Here is a 23,955-nt window from a genome sequence, read left to right on the forward strand (position 1 = left end):
TAAAGTCACACAACAATAGCCTTGTTTCCATCCAAAGGTGCATATTAAACTTACGCGCATGATTGGAATATCCCATTAAACATATGCGAATGAAGCATGCGTTTCCATTCAGTGAGCTGAAGAGAGCAAAACCGTCACTTCTGGATAAACTGGCACTTAATATCAGTAAGAAAAGCATAAAGGCACTGTTTGTAACCATTTTCATGTATAATCACCTCAGAGTACAGAAACAAAACACTATAGGCTACACCGGCTTTCAGATGTGGATTTCTGTAAAGTAATATTACCGAACCATCAACATAAAAGTCTTTACCAGTTTGTCTCACTACTCCCAAATTCACATTTTAGATGCTGTGCAATGAGTTCTGCAAGATGGTTAGTCCAGTTATGCCGTCCAATGTGCAGCACATGACTTTTTGATGCACATCTAGGGATTTATTGGGTTAAAGTGCTTCCATGCACAAAGTTATATGCGCTTTTTTACATGTTTTATGCACATTTTTAAAATGTAGGCACATATGGGTTTGTTAAAACCTCATTTCACCCTTGCAATGAACCAGCTACATCAGAAAACATGAGTGCTTTGCTCTTAAATCACATGACACCAAACGGCCCACAATCGCCACTATTGACCAGGCCGTTTGAACAGTTGTAACAGTTTAGAGCCGTTTCATGGCCATACTTCCCCCTAAAGTATATAATTAAAGTGAGTTACTTACTTGGCGTGAAAGCAAATCTGTGCTTGCATAATTCGCAGTACTCTTTTCTGCTGTGTTTAAGCCACTGCACCAAGCTGTGAACACACAAGGGGTTAGAAGGGGGACATAAGGGTGAGTGATATGCGTGGTAAAGCACAGAAAATCCTTCTTCGTTTCTAATTTACACAAAGTTAGTCACCATTACATTGTCTAGGGCCTCCACAGTTGCAAAAATTTACAGTCTCAGTGACGTTTTAAACATACAGTTAATCTAATGAATGGATGTCACCGGCTCTTTCCGCTCTGTAAGCCAAAAGCACATACAAAACAAAATTGAATACAAAGCCTAACAAAAATAACTGGCCCCAATAGTAAGGCCAATCTACATTATGAGGCTATGCTCCACTGACTGACATTCACATTTTTAGCATACAAATGCCAAATTTGCATTTGGCCTATTAAGCATATCAAAATTACTCAGTTTTTCTTATTCGGTGCAATACACATATCAAAACACACTATTTTTAGGGTATTTGTGCAATACTACATCAGTACATCACTATACATGGCAAAATAAAGACTTGTTGACACGCAAGCTTGCTAATGAACAGCAAGTCAACTCATAATCCTGTTTGCCAGAAAACCTCTTTACTTTGCAACTGGTTTTCCATTTCACACTGACCAATTTGTCCCATTACTGATTTAGCCCAGAGGACAAAACCTATAATTATTGCAGGACATTTTGCTCTGTGCAGTTAAATGATCAAATTGCAACCTTTATTTTTATAGCAAGGTGTAATAAATGAACAATAAAGTGGCTTCAGGCATGAGTCAGACCACTGGTGACGTATAACTTGTGAAAATGTGAAAGGGGAAAAGTGTGATATGGTAAGGTCCTGTTTATACCTGGTATTAATGTGCATTTTGGTCGATTGAATCACAAGTGGCTGAGAGAGAGACAAATTCATGTTTACACCTGGCATTTTAATCCGTCTCTGGTAAACAACGATTTGTACATGTATTTGTAATGCAGGGTTCACACCAGACGCGGTAGAGGCGGCAAGCGCGAGTGATTTACATGTTGAGTCAATGCAAAGACGCGATTAGGCATCCTGCGGCACGTTCCACATGAACTGAGCGCTGTCGCGGGAAACGCGCGTGTTGAAAAACTTTGGCGGATTTCCGCGCCGCGTTAACCAATCAGGACCTTGATGTAGTAGTGACGAGATTACTCAGCGGACTCACAGAAGCCCCTCCCATGACGCGAATTTCAACGTGCATGTCTCGAATGACTAGAATTTCACGTGCGAATGAACTCAAATGCTCAAGCGTCCACCAACACAGGAATTGGTGTGAATGCAACATAAGAGCATTCTGTAATATTTCTGAGCTATGAAAAAATACGCTAGCAAAATGAAACAAAAACGAAAGAGGCAGAGAGCAGAAGCTTTCATTTGATCATTGATAGCCCAAAAAGCACACTGAACATTGTGGGTTTCAAGCTAGAAGTCAGGACCGAAGGAAAAACATTGTGCTTGGTTCATCACATAAAATCAATAAGCATAGAGTAGGCGGTCTTTTGTAGCTGCTTGAACACATTTAACCTCATGAGCGCCGTGTACATCAAAATAACAACACATTCGAAAGGATTTTCGACTACCTCTGAAATTGGATGAGCTCAAATCCCATTAACACCTGTACTTAATAGGTTTTTTTTTTTGAGCTTCGAAGCTTCGGCGGTAATCAAGTAAGGGATAATCCATGGCTAGCCATGCATTAAAGGGTTTTAATGCACGACGTAGAGGCGAAGAACCTCCAAATATTCTTTCAAATGAAATAAAACCCGGAATTTTACACTTGGTCCTTAAAAAAAGAGAATGTATGCAAGTAATCTACAAATTTATTGTAGTGTCTGCGAAGTGCATTAAAACCCTTTAATGCATGGCTAGCCGTGGATTATCACGCTTATACCTTGGTTATTTGCCAAGTTAAAGCTGTAATGACTGTTAACAGTGTACATTTTTCAACAGACGAGTAAAAATGTCGGTCATTTTCTTAAGTTAAGGCTCGCACTCCATCCGCTTTAAATAAAGTAGTGCTGAAATAAAACCTGCGCACTTTAAAGAGAGACGCACTTATGTCTCGTTCGCTCTCTCTGCAAGTGTAACTGTGTTACTATGGTTACCAATGTTTATAGTAGCAGATTATTTCTGAAATTAAACTGACTGGAACTACCTGTGCATTAAACAGTTTTAATGCACACCTTCCAGTCAATCAGAATCGAGTATTTAAACAGACCATGGTATAACACTGAATATTCGAAGCTTCGGAGGGAGGGGGCTGAACATATTCTTCACTCTAATAAAGGCAGGAATCTCTGTGTGTCTGTCTGTTCGCATTTTTATTATGTCGAGAACCGTTCCTAACCGTAAAGAGTAACGGTTAGGCTATTTAAACACTAAATCGATACTCTAAATCGATATCATGCATCCTGACTGATTAACATTGTTAAAGAGTTAGATTCATCATGCTAAACAATTGGCAAAGTGTCAAAAAAGCAGCTGAACTTGAGTATTTCTGTGCCAAATGCACTTTGCCAAGGATCGTACAAGATTCATAAGTAAACGATTCATAAGTAAAAATCTTCATATTCCCGTTATGGGCAACTTCACTGGGGAAAGTACAGTGGAAGTCCTTATATGGGCACTTCAACCAGAATAGTGCGCACACACACCAACCAAAAGCTGACACAAAATTAACATCACCAAAGAAGTGTGTTTTTGTTTGTGAGGGAAATTTAAGCTTTGTCAGCTTCCCAATGAACCCAGCATTATGAAAACAATGGATATAGTTTGTTTATCCAGGGTAGCACCAGAGTTGTGCAAGTGTGTTTGTTTAAAGCTGGATTTTGTTGAAATTGGGTGGTCCCAACTGAATCATGAGTCGCAGTTGCTAAGCAAAACTTCATCAAATGTCTGTGTTTTGCTGACAAATGTCACATAAGCGCATATAATGTAAACGACATGAACAAATAGGAAATCAGACGTTGTCTAGACATAGTGGGATAATGTTTTGTGCGTGTTGCTTGCTCGTGACTCGCTGCGCCAGTGGGTACACCTCCAGGGGCTCTGGTTTTTCTGGGAAACTAGCAAATACAGCTGATCTGTCTTTTATAAAACTGATAAAACTAAAGAATTTTCTGGGATATGAAGGATGCAGTACTACTTTGTTGGTACTCAACATTAAAATGAGATCAGCAGAAACACTGTGTCATGTGACCTTTAACTTTTCAACCTGTTTTCTTAACACAATTCAACATCGTGTTTATACGTCTACTGTAATAAAAGCTTCATGAATTTCATGCTACGTGAAAAACAGAGCTCTTACCATTCTTGGTGGATGAACTTAATACTTCCAGTACAGACACATGGATGGTAGAGCGGTTTGTCTTGAGTTCCCTCTGAACGACACACCCTACATATATCAGCTGCAAGAAAAGAGCAAAATAAACACGTTAAATCCACACATATTATCCCTAATGCACACTTACAATGCACTCTTATAAGCAATTAATGCTGCAAGCAACTACATGCGGCTTCATGACAATCTACAAAAACACTGAATAAGATTTGTTGGTTATAAAGTTTAATGACTTGAGTTTATTGTCATCTGATATTATTTGGCTCTATTGTTGCTATAACAATACAAAATCTAATCATATTACTAAAAAGCAGCATCTTAGACAACAAACCACTATGAAAACACACACACACACACACGCGCACATAAGAAATCATGGCTACATATCATACATGTCATATTTCAGTTTTCATTTATTTACACATGAAAATTTTACATGTCATGATCGTTGCCCAGATTGTAACAACTACTTTGTCATTTACGCCTCGATATCCTGTAACGATCTAAGTTCACTCATTTACTTAGACAGAATGACAGCTTTACAAACCTGAGGCAGGAAAGCATTTTAGCTCGTTAGCTTGCGAGGGCCACATATCATTGGCCTATTAAAGCTGGTTATTTAATTAACTCCAGGCTAAATCATTACGTAGTGGTAACCATACAAACCGTAGGTTTGCAGCCAATATATATTTAAAATAAAACCAACAGACATGGGCTAACGTGCCGCTGTGTTTAGACAGCTTACCTTCTTCGGCAGTGTCCATCTTGTATGGTGACGCACTGTCCTCTTTACAGCCGATACATAACACACACACACAGCGAAACAAAACACAAGATCAGCTAGCTCACAACTACGCTATTATGCAACATGACGAACGCGATCCGACCATGAACGCCACATAAGCTCGGACAGGAAGGTCTTGTTGGCGTCGTGCGCAGAAATCAAGCTATTTGTTTGTCGACCATCTCGGCTGCACTGAACATGTTTATCGTAAAGGATTGTGGCCTCTGGATCCGTGAAGGTGCAGCTCCAGTTCTGATTTGCGACAGTTTACGACACTTCCTAGCCCTTTACGAGTCGTGTATCAAGCTGGATCATTCTCGCTTTCTTTTTATTACATAAAAACATATTAACATTAACACGATCAGATATGCTAAATTACAATATAAATTTGGTATAATTATGAAGGAATAAAAAAGACATAAAATGGAGAATTAAATGTTATGGTTGCAACATAAATTATTATTAAAACATGATCAATATACAACATTATAATGATCATTATATAATTATACACTCCACTTTAAAAACAAATCTGATGTAAAATTCTAATAAGTTCGTTTTATTTAAGAAACATACTTTGTTTATTTACATCCAACATTTATCTGTGAATGCAGGTTAAAGTCTGATGATCTAATAATAAAAATTATCATCAAAGTTTTATTTAAGTCATTGATTTGAATCTATGACATGGCCAATATTAAAGATATCAAAGTTATATTTTCAAAGAATTTTATTTAAATTATGTAGGATGATTTTGTGAACAACTAATCACACGCACGCACACCCAGCTAGAAATTAAAAGTTCCAAGAACGCTCTCTGAAAGTTCCCAATGTTCCCAAAAACATTCTGCCAACGTTAAAAGTGACTAGTTTTTTTTAAGCTCTAAGAACGTTTCTGTGTTGTCTGGAATGTTACATTTTACCATTTTTAAACGTTTTAATGTTCACACAATGTTTAAAACAACAACTGTTTATTATATTGACTTGTTTGACTGTTATGTAAATGACAGAGAAACACTGCATTTTATCACTCTATAAAACATTACTTCCGAATGTTCAGCAAATATACTGCTGTAGAAAACACAATTCACTTATTAGGTCTAGATGTTGATGTTTTGTTTCATTTTAAGTAACCCTTATTGTGATTAGTGTTTGTTTTAGTTGGACTCTTGACACTTGACTTTTGGCTTGCTAATTTTTCCCCTGGTTGTGTTAACTTTGTGTTAATGCATCACATCTGTTACGAACATGCAAAGTTAATAGTGTAATTCTGTGATTGTTGGTACATAATGGTAAAGATCATCACCTAATTCATTTACAGATCAAAAGCCTATTTTCTGCCAACAATGTATATAGATCCAGCTCTTTCACAGCAGTCCGTCACCAAGGAGCCCCAGAAACCCTGCACAAAAACCATCCACTGCAAAATTGGGATGCACAAACATCAAGAATCAGACCACGAATCTCAACCATGGTGACAAATAAAATTTTTAAAAAAAATCCTTATTTATCCATGCTGCAGTGCATGCTGGGAGTCCTGAATGAGATTTGTAATTTGTTAATACTCAGCATGCATTGCAGCATGAAGTCTTTATTTAATTGTCACCATGGTTGAGACTCATACTCCGATTATTGATGTTTGTGCATCCCAATTATACAGCGGAGATTTTTTGTCCAAAGTTTCCAAAACTCCCCAATGACAAACGGCTGTGAAAGCACTGGATCTCATCCAAATTCTTGACAGAAAATAAACCCTTGATTAGCAAATTAACTAGGTGATGATCTTTACCATTATGTATCAAGCACCACAGAATTACACTATTAACTTTTCATAACAAACGTGGTGCACTAACACAAAGTCAACACAACCAGGAAAAAACTAGCAAGCCAAAAGCCAAGTGTCAAGAGTCCAACCAAAACAAACACCAATCACAACAAGGGCGACTCCAAACTAAACAAAACATCAACATCCAAACCCAGTAAGTGAATTGAGCTTTCCACAGCAATACATTTACTAAACATTCAGAAATAATGTTTTCTAAAATAATAAAATGCAATGTTTCTCTATCATTTACATAACAGTCAAACAAGTCAATATAATAAACAGTTGTTGTTTTAAACATTGTGTGAACATTAAAACATGACATTGTCATAACATTCCTCTAATGTTCAGACAACACAGAAACGCTCCCAGAACCCAAAAAAAACTAGTCACTTTTAACGTTGGCAGAATGTTTTTGGGAACATTGGGAACTCCCAGAGAACGTTCCTAGAACTTTTAATTTCTAGCTGGGCACACACTTTGGCTGGGTTTTCACAGGCAATGTCACATTTTGTAATACAGACTACTTATAAGGAAATGAAACTTTTAAACACGAATACTTTAAACGTTGTCAACTCCACTCCTCACATGATCATACATCTTTGAGATATAGTAATGTTTACTAATCTTATAAATCAAAATTAGTTAAAAGACTTTTTTACAACCAGTCATATAAATAAGAATAAAAATGTTTTATATTTGCTCAAACAAACAATCATGTGAACACAATCAAAATAATAAACAACAAACATAAAACAGTCAGCTGACATGTACAACAATGCTTGTCAGTTTATGTGTTGTAAAAGACTTCTTATCCTTGTTTATTACTGCTGAAGTATTATGACATGTCGTTTCTTTCAATGTGTTTATCGTTCCTGATGGGAGTTTTGAATGTCTTGGCATCGTAAATCCACACCGTGTCAATTCCCTCACCAGCTACCTCATCAGGAGTCCAAGTTGGAAAAGGAAAGCGACAAGCTACCACTTTAGCTGAACCCTGTAGCTCCGTTTGTAGCTTGACTTCAAGCTGTTCCATCTGTGGAGAAAACATTACAAAATTTTGTCGAATCATTGACAAGCTCAGGAAAACTCATACAAAGTATGGCATTTATCTATTCTGACAATGAAGAACATTTTACCATTTGAGGAACTCCAAAAATGACAACATTCGAGTATTCTGAAAAACTGACCTATGAAATAAGGAAACCACACAGCTTGACCTTTATACAAATCACATTGGTATATAATGGCTTATAAAAGTGTCTTTGTGAGTACTTACCTTCCATAGGTCTGAAATATGAAAAGATGTGCTGTGATGAACACCTTCCCTCCAGGCTTTATAACGGGAATACAAGACCAGCCATGGGTTCAGCTCAAAGCCAACTGCTTTAAAGCCCCTTTTTGCAGCAGCTATAACCTACACCAAACCCAGGTGAAACACATGCTCATATTATTTAACTCTGAATAGTGTTGCAGCAATATTGTATCATAGTACTTTATTGCAGTAAATGACAAGCATATTTGAAACTTCCAAACTCACTATTCGTCCATCTCCGCTGCCTATATCAACCAGAGAGCCCGATCGGCTTTGCAAAGCCTTAATGACGTTTTGAATTTGTGTTGTGGTTGCAGGAACGAACGGAAGACAAACTTTTCTTAATGCCGGTGCAACAAACGGTCCAGTCACTGCATACAACGCAACCAATGACCCTCCGACGACACAAGTTGCAATAATACCAAGTCGTTTTTTAAAAGCACCGTTGTCACCTGATCCAGGCTTATTTGTCTCTGTTGAAGGACTTGACTGTATGTCAATGTCAGACATCCTGAAATGACAGCAGGACTGATCAACTGACCTCAATACCTCTGTCCAACGACACGCGCATTTATTTAAAACCAATCAGATACTCTTGTAACAATCAGATCATTTTATTAAGTTAACGACATCGTCTTAAATTTTATAGTCACGTAATTCATATAAAACTATCACCGAACTGCATAAGCATACTGTATGAATATTGGTGCATCCCGTTATTGGTCCGATGTGATGCATTGACTGAGCGTCATTAGTTCCACTCTGGTCCAAGTGGTCACCTGCCACAGATGGGCTGGGCAGGCACACAATAAATATGATTGTTAAATATGATTATAAACATGTGTTATAATACATAAACACATGTAAACAAAACCAAAACTAACTACAGTTAAATGTGCACAGCGTGTTAATTTACATACTATCTTTAGGGCCTATGCAATTACGTTGATGATCCAGAGGGAGGCAATATAAGATGCATAATATGTCCTTTCATTGCTACTCCATTCTTGAATGTTATTTCAGTAATATGTAAAACAGCAATTGTACGATAAAAAAAATGTTTTTGTTGGATACAACATACAGTCTATGGTAAAAGGTTGATTTTTTTATGCATAGTAATCAAAAAGTTTAAAGTGAAGAATAACTGCAATGCATTTTTGTGTCAAATTCATCAACAAAAATAATCATGTTTACCAAATTAGACAGCCTTACAATGTCAATTGTATGTAATTTTGTCAAATATCTGATACAAGTGATATGAGAATAATAAACTTGGGTGGGTTATAGTCATAGGTTATAGTACAATATAAAAGAAGCACAAAGCAATAAAAATAAATAAAGTCATACAACACATTTAAATTACACAGTTAAGTAAGAAGGAAATAACATTGTCCTACAACACTATTTTTACAATGGGAAAAAATAAACAATAGTAAACAGTTTTAAATTACTTTTATGTAATGTTTTAAATAAAATTTAGCATGATCCTCCACAATTTACATCAGTCATTTGCAATGATTGGGTGTACTGGAATTCCATCAAATAATATGAGCCAGACAGCAAGTATTGCACACAACAATAGGCAAAACAAGAAAAAATGCTGAGGCTTATGGGTCACATTATATACATATAGTATGTATGTACATCAATGTTAATTGATATTTCCTCATAAATTTGTACACAAACAATGAAAATGTGCATGAAGACAAGGGAATCATGTATTTCAACAAAACCCTAACCCTACTACAAATAAAATAGTGACAAATGACACAATAAGCTATTTAAAAGCTAGGCTCTTAAATACATGGATTATCAAAAGTCATTGGATATGGACCGATGTACAGTTCTGTCCATTGCTGCTCGCCCAATGCTGGTAATGGGTCCATCATCCAGTTCATCATCAAAGTCATACTCTTCAGCCCCATCATGTGAGTAGCTGTGCTTCATTATAAGAATATTCCTGTGGCCAGTGGGAGTAGCTTGCAGAGGGAGGGATGGTTGCGCAGTTTCTTGCATCTCTGAGAAAATTGTGGCAGCGTCTCGCAAGCTGAGGTCACTGCGGCTGCCTCGGGTGCTGGACACCTGGGAACCGCAGTGATGGCCGTGGATGCATTTGGAAGAAGTTCGCTGCAGTTTGTGAAAGTCTTCTGGTAGAACGTCTCCGTCACCTGTGGTCGGCTGCCGTAATGTGCACAGCTCATAGTGCGGGGGTTCGAAGGCCTCATGCAGCAAAGTGGGGTCAAATTCGTCTCTGCGAATGATGTACTTCTTGCGTGGTTGTTTTATTTGAATGACTATTGACACGGTAAGCAGGATGATCACCACTCCACAGGTCACGCCGATAATGATTATGTTGGTATGGTCAAGGTTGTCCAAGATAGTGGTTTTTCTTTTCTCTGTGTGAATATGAAGATCAAATATATGTGGCGCATTGTTCTAAATTAACAAAACTGATACAAACATTTACATATTGGTTGCCGCAGAGGGGTCCACTATACGGTTTCAAATAGTAAAAGCTTTTTATTTATTTCACGTGTTCGCATTAACATAGGGAATGAGATAAAGTATATTTGGCCTGCTGTCCGAGCTCCAAGCTCGGAATTTTAGCGCCAACCCAGATTACTCCCCCTTTTTAACTGGGATAGATGTATTTGCTGAAAGTGAGGTGATGGGATGGAGGAGGGATGCTGGATGCTGCAAAAACTGTCACAGGACAGAGGCTATAAATAGACACCTCTTCCCGCTGATTGGTTGGATTACATCATGCTCCTCCTGAACTTAGTAAAATAAACTTCATTTAGTAGCCTATTAACTTTTTACAACTATTTATGTTTTCATTATTCTAAAACTTAATAAAAGGATTAGTCCATTTTCTTAAAAGAAAAATCCAGATAATTTACTCACCACCATGTCATCCAAAATGTTGATGTCTTTCTTTGTTCAGTCGAGAAGAAATTATGTTTTTTGAGGAAAACATTGCAGGATTTTTCTCAGTTTAATGGACTTTAATAGAGCCCAACATTTAATACTTAACTCAAAACTTAACAGTTTTTTTTCAACAGAGTTTCAAAGGACTATAAACAATCCCAAACGAGGCATAAGGGTCTTATCTAGCAAAACGATTGTCATTTTTGACAATAAAAATAACAAATATACACTTTTAAAGCACAACTTCTAGTCATGTAGATCCGGTCGTGATGCGCCCGGAACGCGAAACTCCGCCCCAGTGTTTACAAGTGTGTTGAAAGAGGACCATTCCTCCGTTGTTGTATGTCAACTGATACCAATTAATGTCTTTGTGTCAGTTTATTGTTTACAATGGTCCGCAAATGTGCGTTTTAGATATGTAACACGTGACCTCCCTACGTCACTACGCATTTACGTTAGGTAGCGCTGGACCGGACCTAGACGAAAAGTTGTGGTTAAGAAGTATATATTTTTTATTTTTCTTGTCAAAAATGACAATCGTTTCACTAGATAAGACCCTTATGCCTCGTTTGGGATTGTTTAAAGTCCTTTGAAACTCCGTTGAAAAAAACTGTTAAGTGTTAAGTATTAAATGTTGGGCTCTATTAAAGTCCATTAAAATGAGAATTTTTTTTCCCTCAAAAAACATAATTTCTTCTCGACTGAACAAACATCAACATTTTGGATGATATGGTGGTGAGTAAATTATCTGGATTTTTCTTTTAAGAAAATTGAATATTCCTTTAAGTATCACTAGTGGCACCTTTAATAAGGGAATTATTTACACTTGGAGTAAAATTAACTAAATGTGAATTTTATTTTATTTCAATATAAAGTAAGAAAATTATTTACCTTTGCATCCATTTTCGTCCCATGGATAGACACAATTTTGGATACCATTACACACCAGCGTGTGGTTAATGCACATGTTGCTATGACAGAAGAACGAATCGCCTATACATGGAGCTGCAAGGAGAAATGATAATAATTATAGAAGATGAACGCAATAAGGTGAGACATTATCGCATGATGCAAAATGCCAAAATTATGCATTTGTTAGCCCAAATATAAAGCTATAAAAAGAGGTATCTCACGACTTTAACACCGGAAGTAGGCTGTATGTGTTACTCAAATGTGTCAGGATGAAAAACAGTTTGAATGACTCACGCTCATTGAAGGTGGTGAAGAGGATTCGGAATCGACTCCTGCGGCTGGTTTCATCGGCCCACATGCGAATCACACCTAATGAGCCCGTCAGCATCACGTCATTGGCCACCGTGCTACAGAATTTATTCTTTAGGTGCTCCACAGAGCTGCTCCCATCATACACTGCCACAAAGTTTCGCTTGCACTCATTCGAGTTTTGCATCTCGTAATCCAGGAAGCGCAAGTAGATCTGTGCAGAAAGTACATTTATATTTACTTTAGTGCTTTGAGAAGACATTTCCTTTCTGTATTTCTTAGGTCTTTTATTAGACGTGTGGAGAGAGGCAGGATACTATTGAGGAGAGAAAAGGGCCATGTTTGAACCTGTGTCATCCGCATGACTGTCAAAGGTCAGGTGTCAGAAACTGTATGGTACATAATTATGCTTCCTTAGTATGTGAGTATGGTGAATGAATAAGATATGACACTACAAGGGTTTTTCATAGCAATGACATAGAAAAAATGTGGTTCTCCAAAAAACTTTCAAGGTCAAAGGTTATTAAAAGAACAATTTCTTATTTTTTATAAACTGTACAACCTTTAACCACTACGAAGAAACTGTTGTGCAACAGAAAGTTCTTTATGGAATCATACACCTCCACCTTTTAGGAAACCTTATTTTTAAGAGTGTATTAAAAAAAACAAAAGTGAAACTTGACTATACAATAGTTAAAATAAAAGGGAAAAGTTGAGGGAAAAGTTGGGGTGAAGGAGAGATGATGGACGAATCACACAGACAAAGGTATAAGAAGGTACAAACGTTGTCACTGGGGCAGTACCTTTTTGAAAAGTACACTTTTGTACCTTAAAGGTGCATTATGGCACCTCAAAGGTACACAACAAATTGAAAAATTATGGGAGTTAGGTAAAAAAAAAGTGTTAAAGAGATAGATTTTTGGAGTTTATTTTTTAAAGAACAAGTTCGGTATTTTACACTTAAAGCCATGTTTTCAGATTGTTTATGATGAAATAGAACGGTTTTGACTAAAATTTGGACATATGAAGCTGGGCTGAGAATTTTCGGGTGTTTGTTGTATCAGCCCCCATCTCTACAATGGCTGCATAGGTGCACTGGAACAATCCTTCCTAAAGTGCATTAAACTTTACAAAGACGTGAAACTCACCGAGTGGTCAGGGGTGTTCACTGATATGCTCAAACAAAAATCGCTGCAAAAGATGCTTTTCAACAGGATTTATCGTAGTTTTTGTCCAACTCCATGGACTTGTATTAGATGTGCTGTGAGGTACGGTATTACTCCGCGCCGGGAACATTGTTTGTATTCCTGCAATTGGCAAAGGCGGATTATCGCCACCAACTGGGCTGGATTGTCTATTATTTAAGCTCTCAACGGAAGAATATACGGGTGTCAGGCGTTTTGAAAAATAGTTTACAACCAATGGTAAAACACCTGTTGGAAAGCATCTTTTGCAGCGATTTTTGTGTGAGCACATCAGTGAACACACTCGGTGAGTTTCACGTCTCTGCAAACGAAAGTTTAATGCATTTTAGGAAGCATTGTTCCTGTGCACCTATGCAGCCATTGTGATGGTTACATAACAAACACCCGAACATTCTTGGGCTAGCATCATATGTCCAAATTTTAGTGAAAACCGTTCTATTTCATCATAAACAATCTGAAAACAGGACTTTAAGTTTAAAATACCAAACTTTAACTGTGACTATAGTTTGTATTGAGGGATACTCCCTGACTGTGTTGTATTTAGGAGTTTAAAAATTGAATGTTAAATGTTGAGAAAGTGTGCCATGACACGACCCTGGTTCAGCAACACGAAGCAGTGTTGACAACTTGGCAACTTAGTCACTAGATTTAGTGACTTTCAAGAACCCTTTGGCGACTTTTTTTATCCAAAAAGCGACAAATGTGGCGACTTTTCCTGGCATTATTGAAGACTTTTAGGGGCGGTTTCCCGGACAGGGATTAGCTTAATCCAGGACTCGGCCTTAGTTTAATTAGGAAATATAACTAGTTTTAACAAATATGCCTTACTAAAAACATTACACGTGTGCATTTTGAGGCAAAACAAAGGCCCCTGGTGTATTTTAAGATATGTCAGTGCAAGTTGTTTTCAGTTTGGACAGCTCTTAAAAATGTTTTAGTCTACGACTAGTCTAATCCCTGTCCGGGAAACCGCCCCTTAGAGACTTATGTCGATGTTAATCCCATTGAATCAATATCATGTTTGCACCCTACATTAATATTAAAAAATATTGAAGTTTCAACAAACCACCATTATGGTGATCAGTGTGCGCTTTAGTTAAGCCCTTGACTCTTGACTTTCACTTAGTAAAACCTTTCCATTCTATTTTCAGCGTTTGTATGTGTTTACGTAGAAACACATGTGCATGGAAAAAAAGATGAGTTTCAAAGTTACGTTGAAATTGGTTGCTTTTATGAAGCCGTCAAGATGAGATAAAATTAAGCTGCTTTACTTAATGAGGTTGATCCTTTTGTGACTGTTAACCTACGGTGAACAAAAACAATTACTGACCCAGCATGCATTGCAGCATAAAGCTTTCTTTTGTTGGATTATGGTTAGTTATATTTAACTCTAAACAAGTGTTAATAATAAACTCCAGGGGGAGAGTTATTTTAACTCCGCTCTGTAGTCGATTCATTTGATGGTCACGCATGTATGCTCAGATTGACTTGATTTTAACTACCAGGGAGTGTATTCCAAAGACCAGAATTTGCTGTTTTCACATTGGTACATATTAGGACCTTTTTTAAAGATACCGTCCCAGTGATAACTTTTGTACCTTTTATCCAAGAGTGTGGATTGTTATATAAACTTAAAATAATGACTTAATAAATTAATGTTCTACTGTTTTGATCTGTGTGTTTACCTTAAAGCCAGGAGGAGCTCTTATGAACCACCTACAGTCCACAGCCTCTGATGGCAATGCCTTCCCCTCTTTTGCAACCATTACAGACTCCACGATACCCTCAGGTCCATTCATTTCAAAATCACAAACTGCATTAAGAAAACACAAGCCAACGATGTACATTTATTTGTGTCCTATACTGTCTATACTGTTTAGATAGAAGAGGTGACAGTATAGTAAATATCAACAATTCACTCACTTGGAAGAGGTGCTGGAGTTCCAAGGTCTTTAAATTCAGGATCTGTGAAAAAACAGATAAGGCTGTGCATAATTTAGGATATATGCAATATGTTTTTATGCGTTTATTTTTATAGAGTCATATAAAGCACATACACTACTTAATATGTCACATAAAAATTATCCTGAATATCAAAAGAGTTCACTTTTAAATACAACGTCACATTTGATGTCAAAGACTGATAAAAACAAGCCCACATGAGGTTTCTCTCTGACCTTGAGAAAGTTCACTGTCCCAGTTCAATCATTTATTTTCTTTAAAATAATAACGAAAACACACAGGATTAGGGAATGAGAATGATCTCCTGAGGCTTGAGGCATGATTGTACGTGGATTAATAATCCCTTCATACAGATTAGGCAAAACAATATGAGAATTTAAGGTGTGTTTTTTGTTTATTAAAATTGTGCACATTTTTTGGTTTTGAAAATATAGCCATTTCTTTATTTACCATGTCTATCTGACCCAATCTAATATTTTGTCTCACAAGGAAATGTTAGAGCGGTTTAGTGTTTCAATCAAAAATCATTCAGGGATTCTCCTTAATCCTCTCATGTTTCTTACCTCTGGTCCAGTTTGGATTAGATTATTTTCTGTGCTGATGTAACAGGATGCATGATGCACTGTAGGTCTATTTGAATTTTTATTTAAGATGTGCAGGATGGTATCATTCAAATCATATGTATATTTAATTAATGAATCATTGATTTAAAAAGTAATGCCTTCTTAAAAGATTATGTTTTTTTAAAGATTTAAAATAAATTAGAATGTTTTAAGTATTATAAAATATTGCATGTAAAAGTGTGAATGTAGTAACAATTGGATTTAATTGCTTTGATGGGGAGGATAGTGATGCTGAATGTTTTCTTCATTATCATAAAAAAAACTGAAGACTGGATTTAGATCCGACAGGAGATTATCATTCCTGCTTAGTGTTTATTAGGCAGTTGTGCTAAACATTGGAGCAATCTGAATGTTTTTTTATCCTAAAATCACATAATCAGGAACGCTGGCCAACTTTAGTCATCTGTCTCAAACTCCAGCCATCGCTAATAGTCATTCACTTTGACTATTCAGTTTTGAATCAGTTATGACAGCAGACTTTGTGCATCCACATCTAAGGCCATCATTACGGCCATTCTATGGATTCCCAATAAGATTTGGCGAAGTTGAAGTAGCAAGACAGCGCTCGGGACATGAAGCAGACTGAGTGTGCTCCTCTGAAGACAAGCTTTCATTAACTGGGATCAGAGACATCACAAACCTCCCCCACTCAGCTGCTCCATGTGTGCCTGCACTACAAATGCACACACATCTGACCTGAACACACAACACAGCATTTACCAAACTTCAAATAGTGATGATCTAAAAAAAATATATACAGTAGGCGCTATACTGTATTCTTTGACACTGAAAATGCAGTGTGATTTTGAAGTCTGACATCATAATGCATTAAACCATTGAAACATCATAATAAACATAATAAAAGTAGAGAAGAAATATTAATGATTTTGCATTAGGTCACTAATTAAATAAGCAAATTTGTGACATGCCAGATCAAATGCTTGATGCCATTAAAACAAATAAATGCATTTTTCACTTAAATTGTTATGATAATAAATTAATTGCAATAAATAAGAGACAGTAAAGCATTTTATTATATTTATTATATTAGGCTATATTATTTTAATATGACTATTGATTCCACTGCAAGGAAAATCTAAGAAATACTTCTACGACATCTAAAAAATTAAAACATAAATAATGTCTAATATCTTACAGATAAAGTGAACCGACTAAAATAAATTCAGTCATCAGCATTCTATGATTTCATTGGAAATATGCCAGTCGATTATATGAAAAAAGGCAACACAACATCTTTACCTTGTGTGAAATTATATCGAGCTGAAAATCCAGTGGCCTCTAGTTCACCATCTGCCACAAATTTGATCCAGAGGTATCGTCCACTAGACCTAACATAGGTTGGGCTCTCTTGTCCACAGTACCGGCCAATGATAGGAGAAAAGCTGAATGGGCCATCCCGAACCTCGATGTGGTCAAACTTACACTCCCACGATGGCTCAATAGCATACTTCTCATCAAAATACAGATCGATGCATTGCCTTGGAGAAGCTGTGACGTAATACATATGGTATGTACATCAATGTTAATTCATTCATTTGTACACAAACAATGAAAATGTGCATAAAGACAAGGGAATCATGTATTTCAACAAAGTGCATGACTTCTACAGATAAAATAGCCACAAATGAACTTCAGTTAGAGATGCAAATGTAAAATCATAATGAACAAGCATTAAGCTCACTGACCTTCAATTATGTATGTGCATTCCCGGTCAGGAGGATATTTCTCGGGATAGTTAGGGGATGTGAAAAGCCCACCATCAGTTTCTTTAACCCAGGTACCACACAAACCCGCTGGTGTTACACCTGAGTTGTTTTTAACTGAGTATTAAGTGACAGAGATATAATATTACTTTCTCAGGTAACCGATCATCATAAGGTTTGAATTAGAAAACATTTTGTAAAAAAATGTTTGCTTTTCTCTTCAACACAATGCTTTTCTTGTCCACATTAGATGTGTTAGATCAATACCTATAGGTCTCTTTGGGGGTGCTGTTGGTGCTCCAGAAAACCCAAGATTGATAAAACCTGCAACAACTGGGAAAAGAGACCAGGGTAGCTTGCTTCACGAGTTGTATCATAGTAAAAATATACCCAACATACATTTTAATGTTTTCTTATAAAACCTCTCAGTTTTTACATTATTATTTTAATGCAAATAAAACGTTACGTAACACTTTGAATACTTGTTTATGAAACAAACAACATCTAAGCATGTCGAATACACAAATGCATTTTTTTGCATCACCACTATGTTTGCAATTATATGTTTTAGCTGTCATTTGTTGTTTAGTTTAATACTTGATTTGTATCCTCCTACGTTGCCACAATATACTTTCTTTTATTGCCAAAGGAATAAACATAATAAATAAGAAAGCCATAAACTTTAAAACCATGTAGCGTATGCTATGTATTGTTCCCAAATGGTTACTTGGTCGATGCTATTAAAATAAAACACTACAATTACGTTTTATATTTACTTACCTATGAGCAGTTTGACGCGCGGCACCATGATTCTCCCCAGAGGCTTTCAAGTTTCAATGCCATGAAATGCGAGTTGAAGTGGCGAATTGCTGAATAAATTTGAGAGAGAATTCATCCACAATATAAATATAAAAGTTGTTAGATGAGCCTACTAAGACCACATGATGATCCAAATGATGTGAGATTCATTGCGAAGATTATTACAGCTATTCATCCGAACCTACAGCGCTTGCATGAAACAGGTTGACACGGCGCGTAATCCGCATCAGTGTATTGAAGACCTAGTGGATTAAGAGCATCTTTAACCATACATTTGGCCAAACATATTTGGCGTAGATTGTCCTGAATATCGTAAATGTAATAGCATGCAGCAGACAAAGATTGTGATGTTGACCGGTGCCATACGTTCTGTATATACATTAGCCTACTTAGTGCAAATCAGAAAAAAAAACTTGAAATAATTACAATAAATTCACCTCAGTTGAAATTTTAGTGTTTTGGAGGTGTATAAACTGGTATACAAAATGCATCCAAATTTTTCAGTAATAAATAACATTGGAAGTTTGGTTCTGATTGTATTTTTGTTTGTTTTGGAAAATGTCATCTTGAAAGTTAACTTTAATATGTTATATAATAAAAAATATATAAGGACTTTTATGCTGATGTTTTCCATCTTTCCCTGATGCTGGTATAGATTTATCTTCCACGTGTTCATCTGCATCTTGGCAATTTAATGTGTTTTTCTACAGTATTATGCAATGCATGCAACCAAGCTGTATTTAAACTAAAATGGGGGACAAAAGTGTGAAAAAAATTAAATGACCTGCTAAAAATACATTTTCAGTGGGTCTAAAACAGAGAATACAGCATGGGATCATGCATTTGGGACAAATTAAAAGGGTATGCAAGACAATAATTTGAAAGAAGGGGATCTATGTTGGAGCAAAACGGGTCATATTCAACAATATTCTGAATAAGATGAATTAAATACTTTAGATTATTTCACACCTGCCCGAAATGTAAACCAGATACTTACTCTGACAGATTTAAAGCTATAGTTTGGCTGCAAAGAGTGTCACATAAAAACTAATTAATTCATAAAAAATCATTCATCTATGCAGGCAGTCAGATGGCATCAAACAAAGTAACAACTGTACATTGCGTGCATTCTATTATGTTTAATGTAGTGTTTAACACCTATACATTTTTAAATGTGATGATCTACTCCAGCATCTATGAATTTAATTGAACCGACTGATACTAATATGACTTCCCTATATTATCATCAAAGAAGGGAAACAAAGGCTGGACTGGACATACTTTACTATAATGTCCACTATAATTTTAAGCTGTAAGAAAAAATCAAAACAAGCTGAATTGCAGTCTTAAACATGTATGCATGCGATAAATAATCATATTTTGAGAGAAATTCTAACACTTTGGATTTCTGCAGTATGTGGTATTGTGCACACACACAATATGTGTTTCTTTCCCTATTTCAATACGTTAAACCCCTATAAGTTAGTTTAAGTCCACAAGGTCATTTAACGTTAATGTTCAATGTTTTTCCTCAGCCACTGGATGGTGCAATAGGACATCTTATTAGTTCATGAACAACCTCATTCCCAAACAATGGAATGTCAGCAGCACAAATGACTGACCTATTTTATTTGATTTTCTCATCAATAAATGGCAAATAGACCTCTAATAGACTCACCTCTTAAAAACATGCAGTTTATCATTTAGCCTTATGGTTGCACGAGCAATAATAAAGTAGCTAATATATAAGAATATTGGTATTAAAGTGTATTAGCTGCGTTATAGCCTAGGCTATATTTTGCTTTCAAACTTTTTGACTGAGATAGGTTATTGTGCAATTTCAACTTCACTGGTTTAGGGAGCGCATGGTGAAAATTTGGGGGGCGTATTCAAATAGGGCGTGTGTGTGAAGCAGAGAGAGAGAGAGAGAGAGAGAGAGAGAGAGAGAGAGAGAGAGAGAGAGAGAGAGAGAGAGAGAGATGCTGTCGTCTTTACTGATCTCCTAAGACTTTAGTGTCTTTAGTGTCTTTTGTTCAGAGGTCTTCCACAGTCATGTTGAGAGCCAGTGAAGCGGGCTCGTTGGCCGTGCTGGCCTCCACTCTTCTTTTGGGATGCGCAGTGGCGCACTCCCTCGGACAGAATGACACCGAACCTGTTGTTCTGGAAGGAAAGTGTTTAGTTGTGTGTGACTCGAACCCGTCCGCCGATGGTGGGGTGACCTCGTCGTTTGGGATATCCGTCAGAGCTGCCGGTGCCAAAGTGGCTTTCTCTGCTGTCAGAGGAACTAACCATGAACCGTCCGAAATGAGTAATAAGTCAATGACAATCTACTTTGATCAGGTCAGTCTTCAGCTGTTTATTCACGCATATCTGTTCGTGTATGTATTTCTATTGCTTATTTCTTTTCACAATTTTGCATTTTTGCAAAGCATGAGGTAAATAAATTAGTACATGTAGTGTAGACATAATAGGGGCTTATTATGAAATATATAGAATGCATTTTATGCACATTAATAGCAATACCAACTGTGAAAATGAAAATAAATGAACATATGACTATTAGATTTCCAGAATGATGGTTTTTCATTTGCAGGTGTTAGTGAACATTGGAAATCATTTCGATCTCAAGGCGAGTGTCTTTCAAGCTCCGCGGCGAGGCATTTACAGCTTCAGTTTTCATGTGGTGAAGGTCTACAACCGACAGACCATTCAGGTGAGAAGAATACTTTTTTGGACAAAAAATACGTAAATGTAATGTAAATTATACTATTCTCGTGTACGTCGTGTGATTACGTTTTGTTTTTCATGTCATTAGGTCAATTTGATGCACAATGAATACCCGATAATATCTGCGTTTGCCGGTGATCAGGATGTCACGCGGGAGGCTGCGAGTAACGGGGTCCTGCTTCACCTGGAGCGCGAGGACAGACTCTATCTCAAACTAGAGAGAGGAAACCTCATGGGCGGCTGGAAATACTCCACTTTCTCTGGCTTCCTTGTTTTCCCTCTCTAATCAAATATAGGCACTTTACATGGACCAGATTGAGGACTGAGGGACTTGTCTGTTCTTTTGAAAATAAATGTAGCAGAGAGAACTGGGATTTCTTCCATTGTCAAGATCAGAAGATATGTAACGAGTTGTATGTGTGTGTGCTCATTATATTCTAAAGCAAGTAACAGTTTTGGCCAAATTACCAATTGGTGTCATCATGATGCTTCAGAAAGGACTCATTTCAAAATCTTGCTGTATGTGACTGGACTTTTTTGCATTCGGGAGAATATATTTTGCACGAAATGTGGTCTGTTACGTGCTTGTCATTGTATAATTTGTATAGCCCTTATATGTTTGATGTTATATATGAGTACAAAGAGTCATGGTCTCTAATCGTTGGTGTTCCGCTTAAGCATAGATAACTTGCATTTTTATATCACTCGAATGTAAATATACCATGTCATTAACACAAAGAATGTACTTCCAGCTTTAACCTGCAAGTTTTCCGAGAGAAGGGAATAAAATTATTTGAGAGAAAGTGGGAAGTAGAGAAACTGAAGACGCTGTCCATGGTGCTGGAAAGCAGCTGTCAGTCAAATGTTGCAATGGTGTACAATTGACATCAATTACACAACAGTGTACACTCTTAAAACACATTTGATTGGGAGAAACAAGTCACCATAAACTTGCAGCATAAAAAAGTGCGCATTCGACACCGCCTAGATCCAATATAACAAAGTTTTGCAAGCCGGACTGTTAATGTTCCTTTAAATCATTTTGTAAAAATCTTAACATGCGTTTGTTTAAGACTATCGATATGGACAGTTTTAGGAAAGTGACAGCAACTCCCACCTACAGAGATCAATATGTGCACAAACTAGAAAGAAAATGGACACCATGCGGATTTTCTGTCATGTCTCAGTATACCGTCTTACACAACAGTGAACCTTAGGGTTTTAACATTTATAGCTTTATATTTTTCAAAGCATAACTGGGAAGCGGCATGGAAATTAGGTAATTTATTACCATGGGCACAATTAAAACTGTGAAGACAGCATTATTTGGAGGTGAAATGCAAATGTGATGAGGTATGAGAATGATGTGGGTGTTAAGTGTTAAACAGTGAGATATTCCTTCCAAGAGTGGATCTTAAAAAGACATTAGCACATTTTTTATTGAGCAAGATTACATTTCACACCGTGAGGGGGTAATCAGGGTAGATGTTTGATAATATCTAAAAATGAGTTTTTATGTAAAACCTGATGAGACCTGTTTGGACCTCTCCGCGAAATGTATTTAAAAACTTCTCCTGTGTCCTGTCTCTGGTTCCTGTTATTTCATTTGGCATGAAAGTAAACATGGCCCAAGGGCTCGAAACTGTCTGAAGCCTGTATCTGACCTTTCTTTCTTTGAAAGATGATTAAGAATGAAAACATGACTCAACAGCACACGTCGCTGCTGGGTCACTACACATGACTTTGGTTTTGGGGAACAAAATACATGTTTCTATGTAAATTCTTTCATTTGTCTTTGAAGAGCATCTTCACTTCAGTAACGGAAACAGATCATCTTTAAGAACAAAACATCTATTACATGCAAACCATTTAAAATAAAATTTTAATAAATGATGTCTATTTAGAGAGTGTCAAGTGAAGTTTCAGAGATGTATGTTACCCACGTTAAAATTATTATTCATTTCATTATCTCTTGTGATGCTATGATGTCTCACCACCAGCACCCATTAATTAATTAATTTGACTGCAGTGTGAATATCAAGCATCATGATTCCATAGGCATGGTTTACTTTGACTTTACTCATGAGTTACTGGTGAACTCAACTGTCTTATAATGAGTCTTTTATCTTATTCGTATGCAAGAGTGAGGCAAGTTTATTTCATCATTCTAAATTGTTTATGCTATCCATTTCATGCCATATATAATATAATATGTCTGATTGTGTGAAACAGAGTTAAGAAATAAAACACAAATTTAATGCACAAGTCTTCAACTGGGTGTCCATGGTGGTATTACTGGGGGCCATCCAAATATTGTTTGAATTGAAGATAATTTTTTGAAAAAATTTAATTAGGCATCATGCAAAAATTATAAATTATTAATATAAAATGATATGAACTTGATTTAAATGAAGGTTCCTACATTAAAATCTATTCAGTACATTTAAAATATTGCATCACTTGTTAACACTATGTAACTGTGCATACAAAAAAATAATAATTTTAATATCTTTGTAAAATAACAATCATAACAAAGTATGTAAATCCAGTTGTAATCTGACATATATATACTATGGGTCCTTGCACCTCCTTTCTAAGGGGTCTTTGGCCTGATTAATGTTGAAGAAATTTGTTAATGTATAGAACTGGTGGGTACAGTTTTTGTCCAAACAGTGTCCAACTTTCAAGTTCAAACGTAACTCAGAAT

At 36.6% G+C, this 23,955-nt stretch overlaps 4 protein-coding genes across 4 annotated transcripts in view; 1 reads left to right on the forward strand and 3 right to left on the reverse strand.

Annotated features, from left to right (window-relative positions):
• The window catches only part of marchf6 (membrane-associated ring finger (C3HC4) 6), a 37,978-nt gene extending 32,819 nt beyond the window's left edge, over positions 1–5,159 (reverse strand). Inside the window, exons 1-3 of the mRNA XM_073874962.1 lie at positions 4,864–5,159; positions 4,086–4,185; positions 720–793 (exon numbers count right to left, since the gene is read on the reverse strand). Of these exons, the coding sequence (XP_073731063.1) occupies positions 720–793; positions 4,086–4,185; positions 4,864–4,882 (193 nt within the window). The 5' untranslated portion in view covers positions 4,883–5,159. The remainder of the gene's footprint in view (positions 1–719; positions 794–4,085; positions 4,186–4,863) is intronic.
• Positions 5,160–7,397: 2,238 nt separating this feature from the next.
• On the reverse strand, positions 7,398–8,796 carry atpsckmt (fATP synthase c subunit lysine N-methyltransferase). Its single transcript, XM_055203931.2, has 4 exons — positions 8,265–8,796; positions 8,004–8,141; positions 7,864–7,914; positions 7,398–7,760 (listed from the first exon to the last, which is right to left on the reverse strand). The coding sequence occupies exons 1-4, from the start codon at positions 8,547–8,549 to the stop codon at positions 7,563–7,565; spliced, it is 672 nt and encodes a 223-aa protein (XP_055059906.1). The 5' UTR covers positions 8,550–8,796; the 3' UTR covers positions 7,398–7,562.
• Positions 8,797–9,476: 680 nt separating this feature from the next.
• LOC129442136 (neuropilin and tolloid-like protein 1) lies at positions 9,477–18,828 on the reverse strand. Its single transcript, XM_055202011.2, has 9 exons — positions 18,483–18,828; positions 17,970–18,035; positions 17,685–17,819; positions 17,239–17,487; positions 15,317–15,358; positions 15,079–15,206; positions 12,174–12,402; positions 11,859–11,972; positions 9,477–10,435 (listed from the first exon to the last, which is right to left on the reverse strand). The coding sequence occupies exons 1-9, from the start codon at positions 18,508–18,510 to the stop codon at positions 9,852–9,854; spliced, it is 1,575 nt and encodes a 524-aa protein (XP_055057986.1). The 5' UTR covers positions 18,511–18,828; the 3' UTR covers positions 9,477–9,851.
• Positions 18,829–20,470: 1,642 nt separating this feature from the next.
• cbln2a (cerebellin 2a precursor) lies at positions 20,471–21,828 on the forward strand. The gene is made up of 3 exons (XM_055202012.2): positions 20,471–20,861; positions 21,115–21,234; positions 21,337–21,828. The coding sequence occupies exons 1-3, from the start codon at positions 20,574–20,576 to the stop codon at positions 21,532–21,534; spliced, it is 606 nt and encodes a 201-aa protein (XP_055057987.2). The 5' UTR covers positions 20,471–20,573; the 3' UTR covers positions 21,535–21,828.
• The last annotated feature ends 2,127 nt before the right edge of the window (positions 21,829–23,955 follow it).

The sequence above is a fragment of the Misgurnus anguillicaudatus genome, chromosome 2, assembly GCF_027580225.2.
Source record: "Misgurnus anguillicaudatus chromosome 2, ASM2758022v2, whole genome shotgun sequence".
Classification (NCBI taxonomy): Eukaryota; Metazoa; Chordata; class Actinopteri; order Cypriniformes; family Cobitidae; genus Misgurnus; species Misgurnus anguillicaudatus.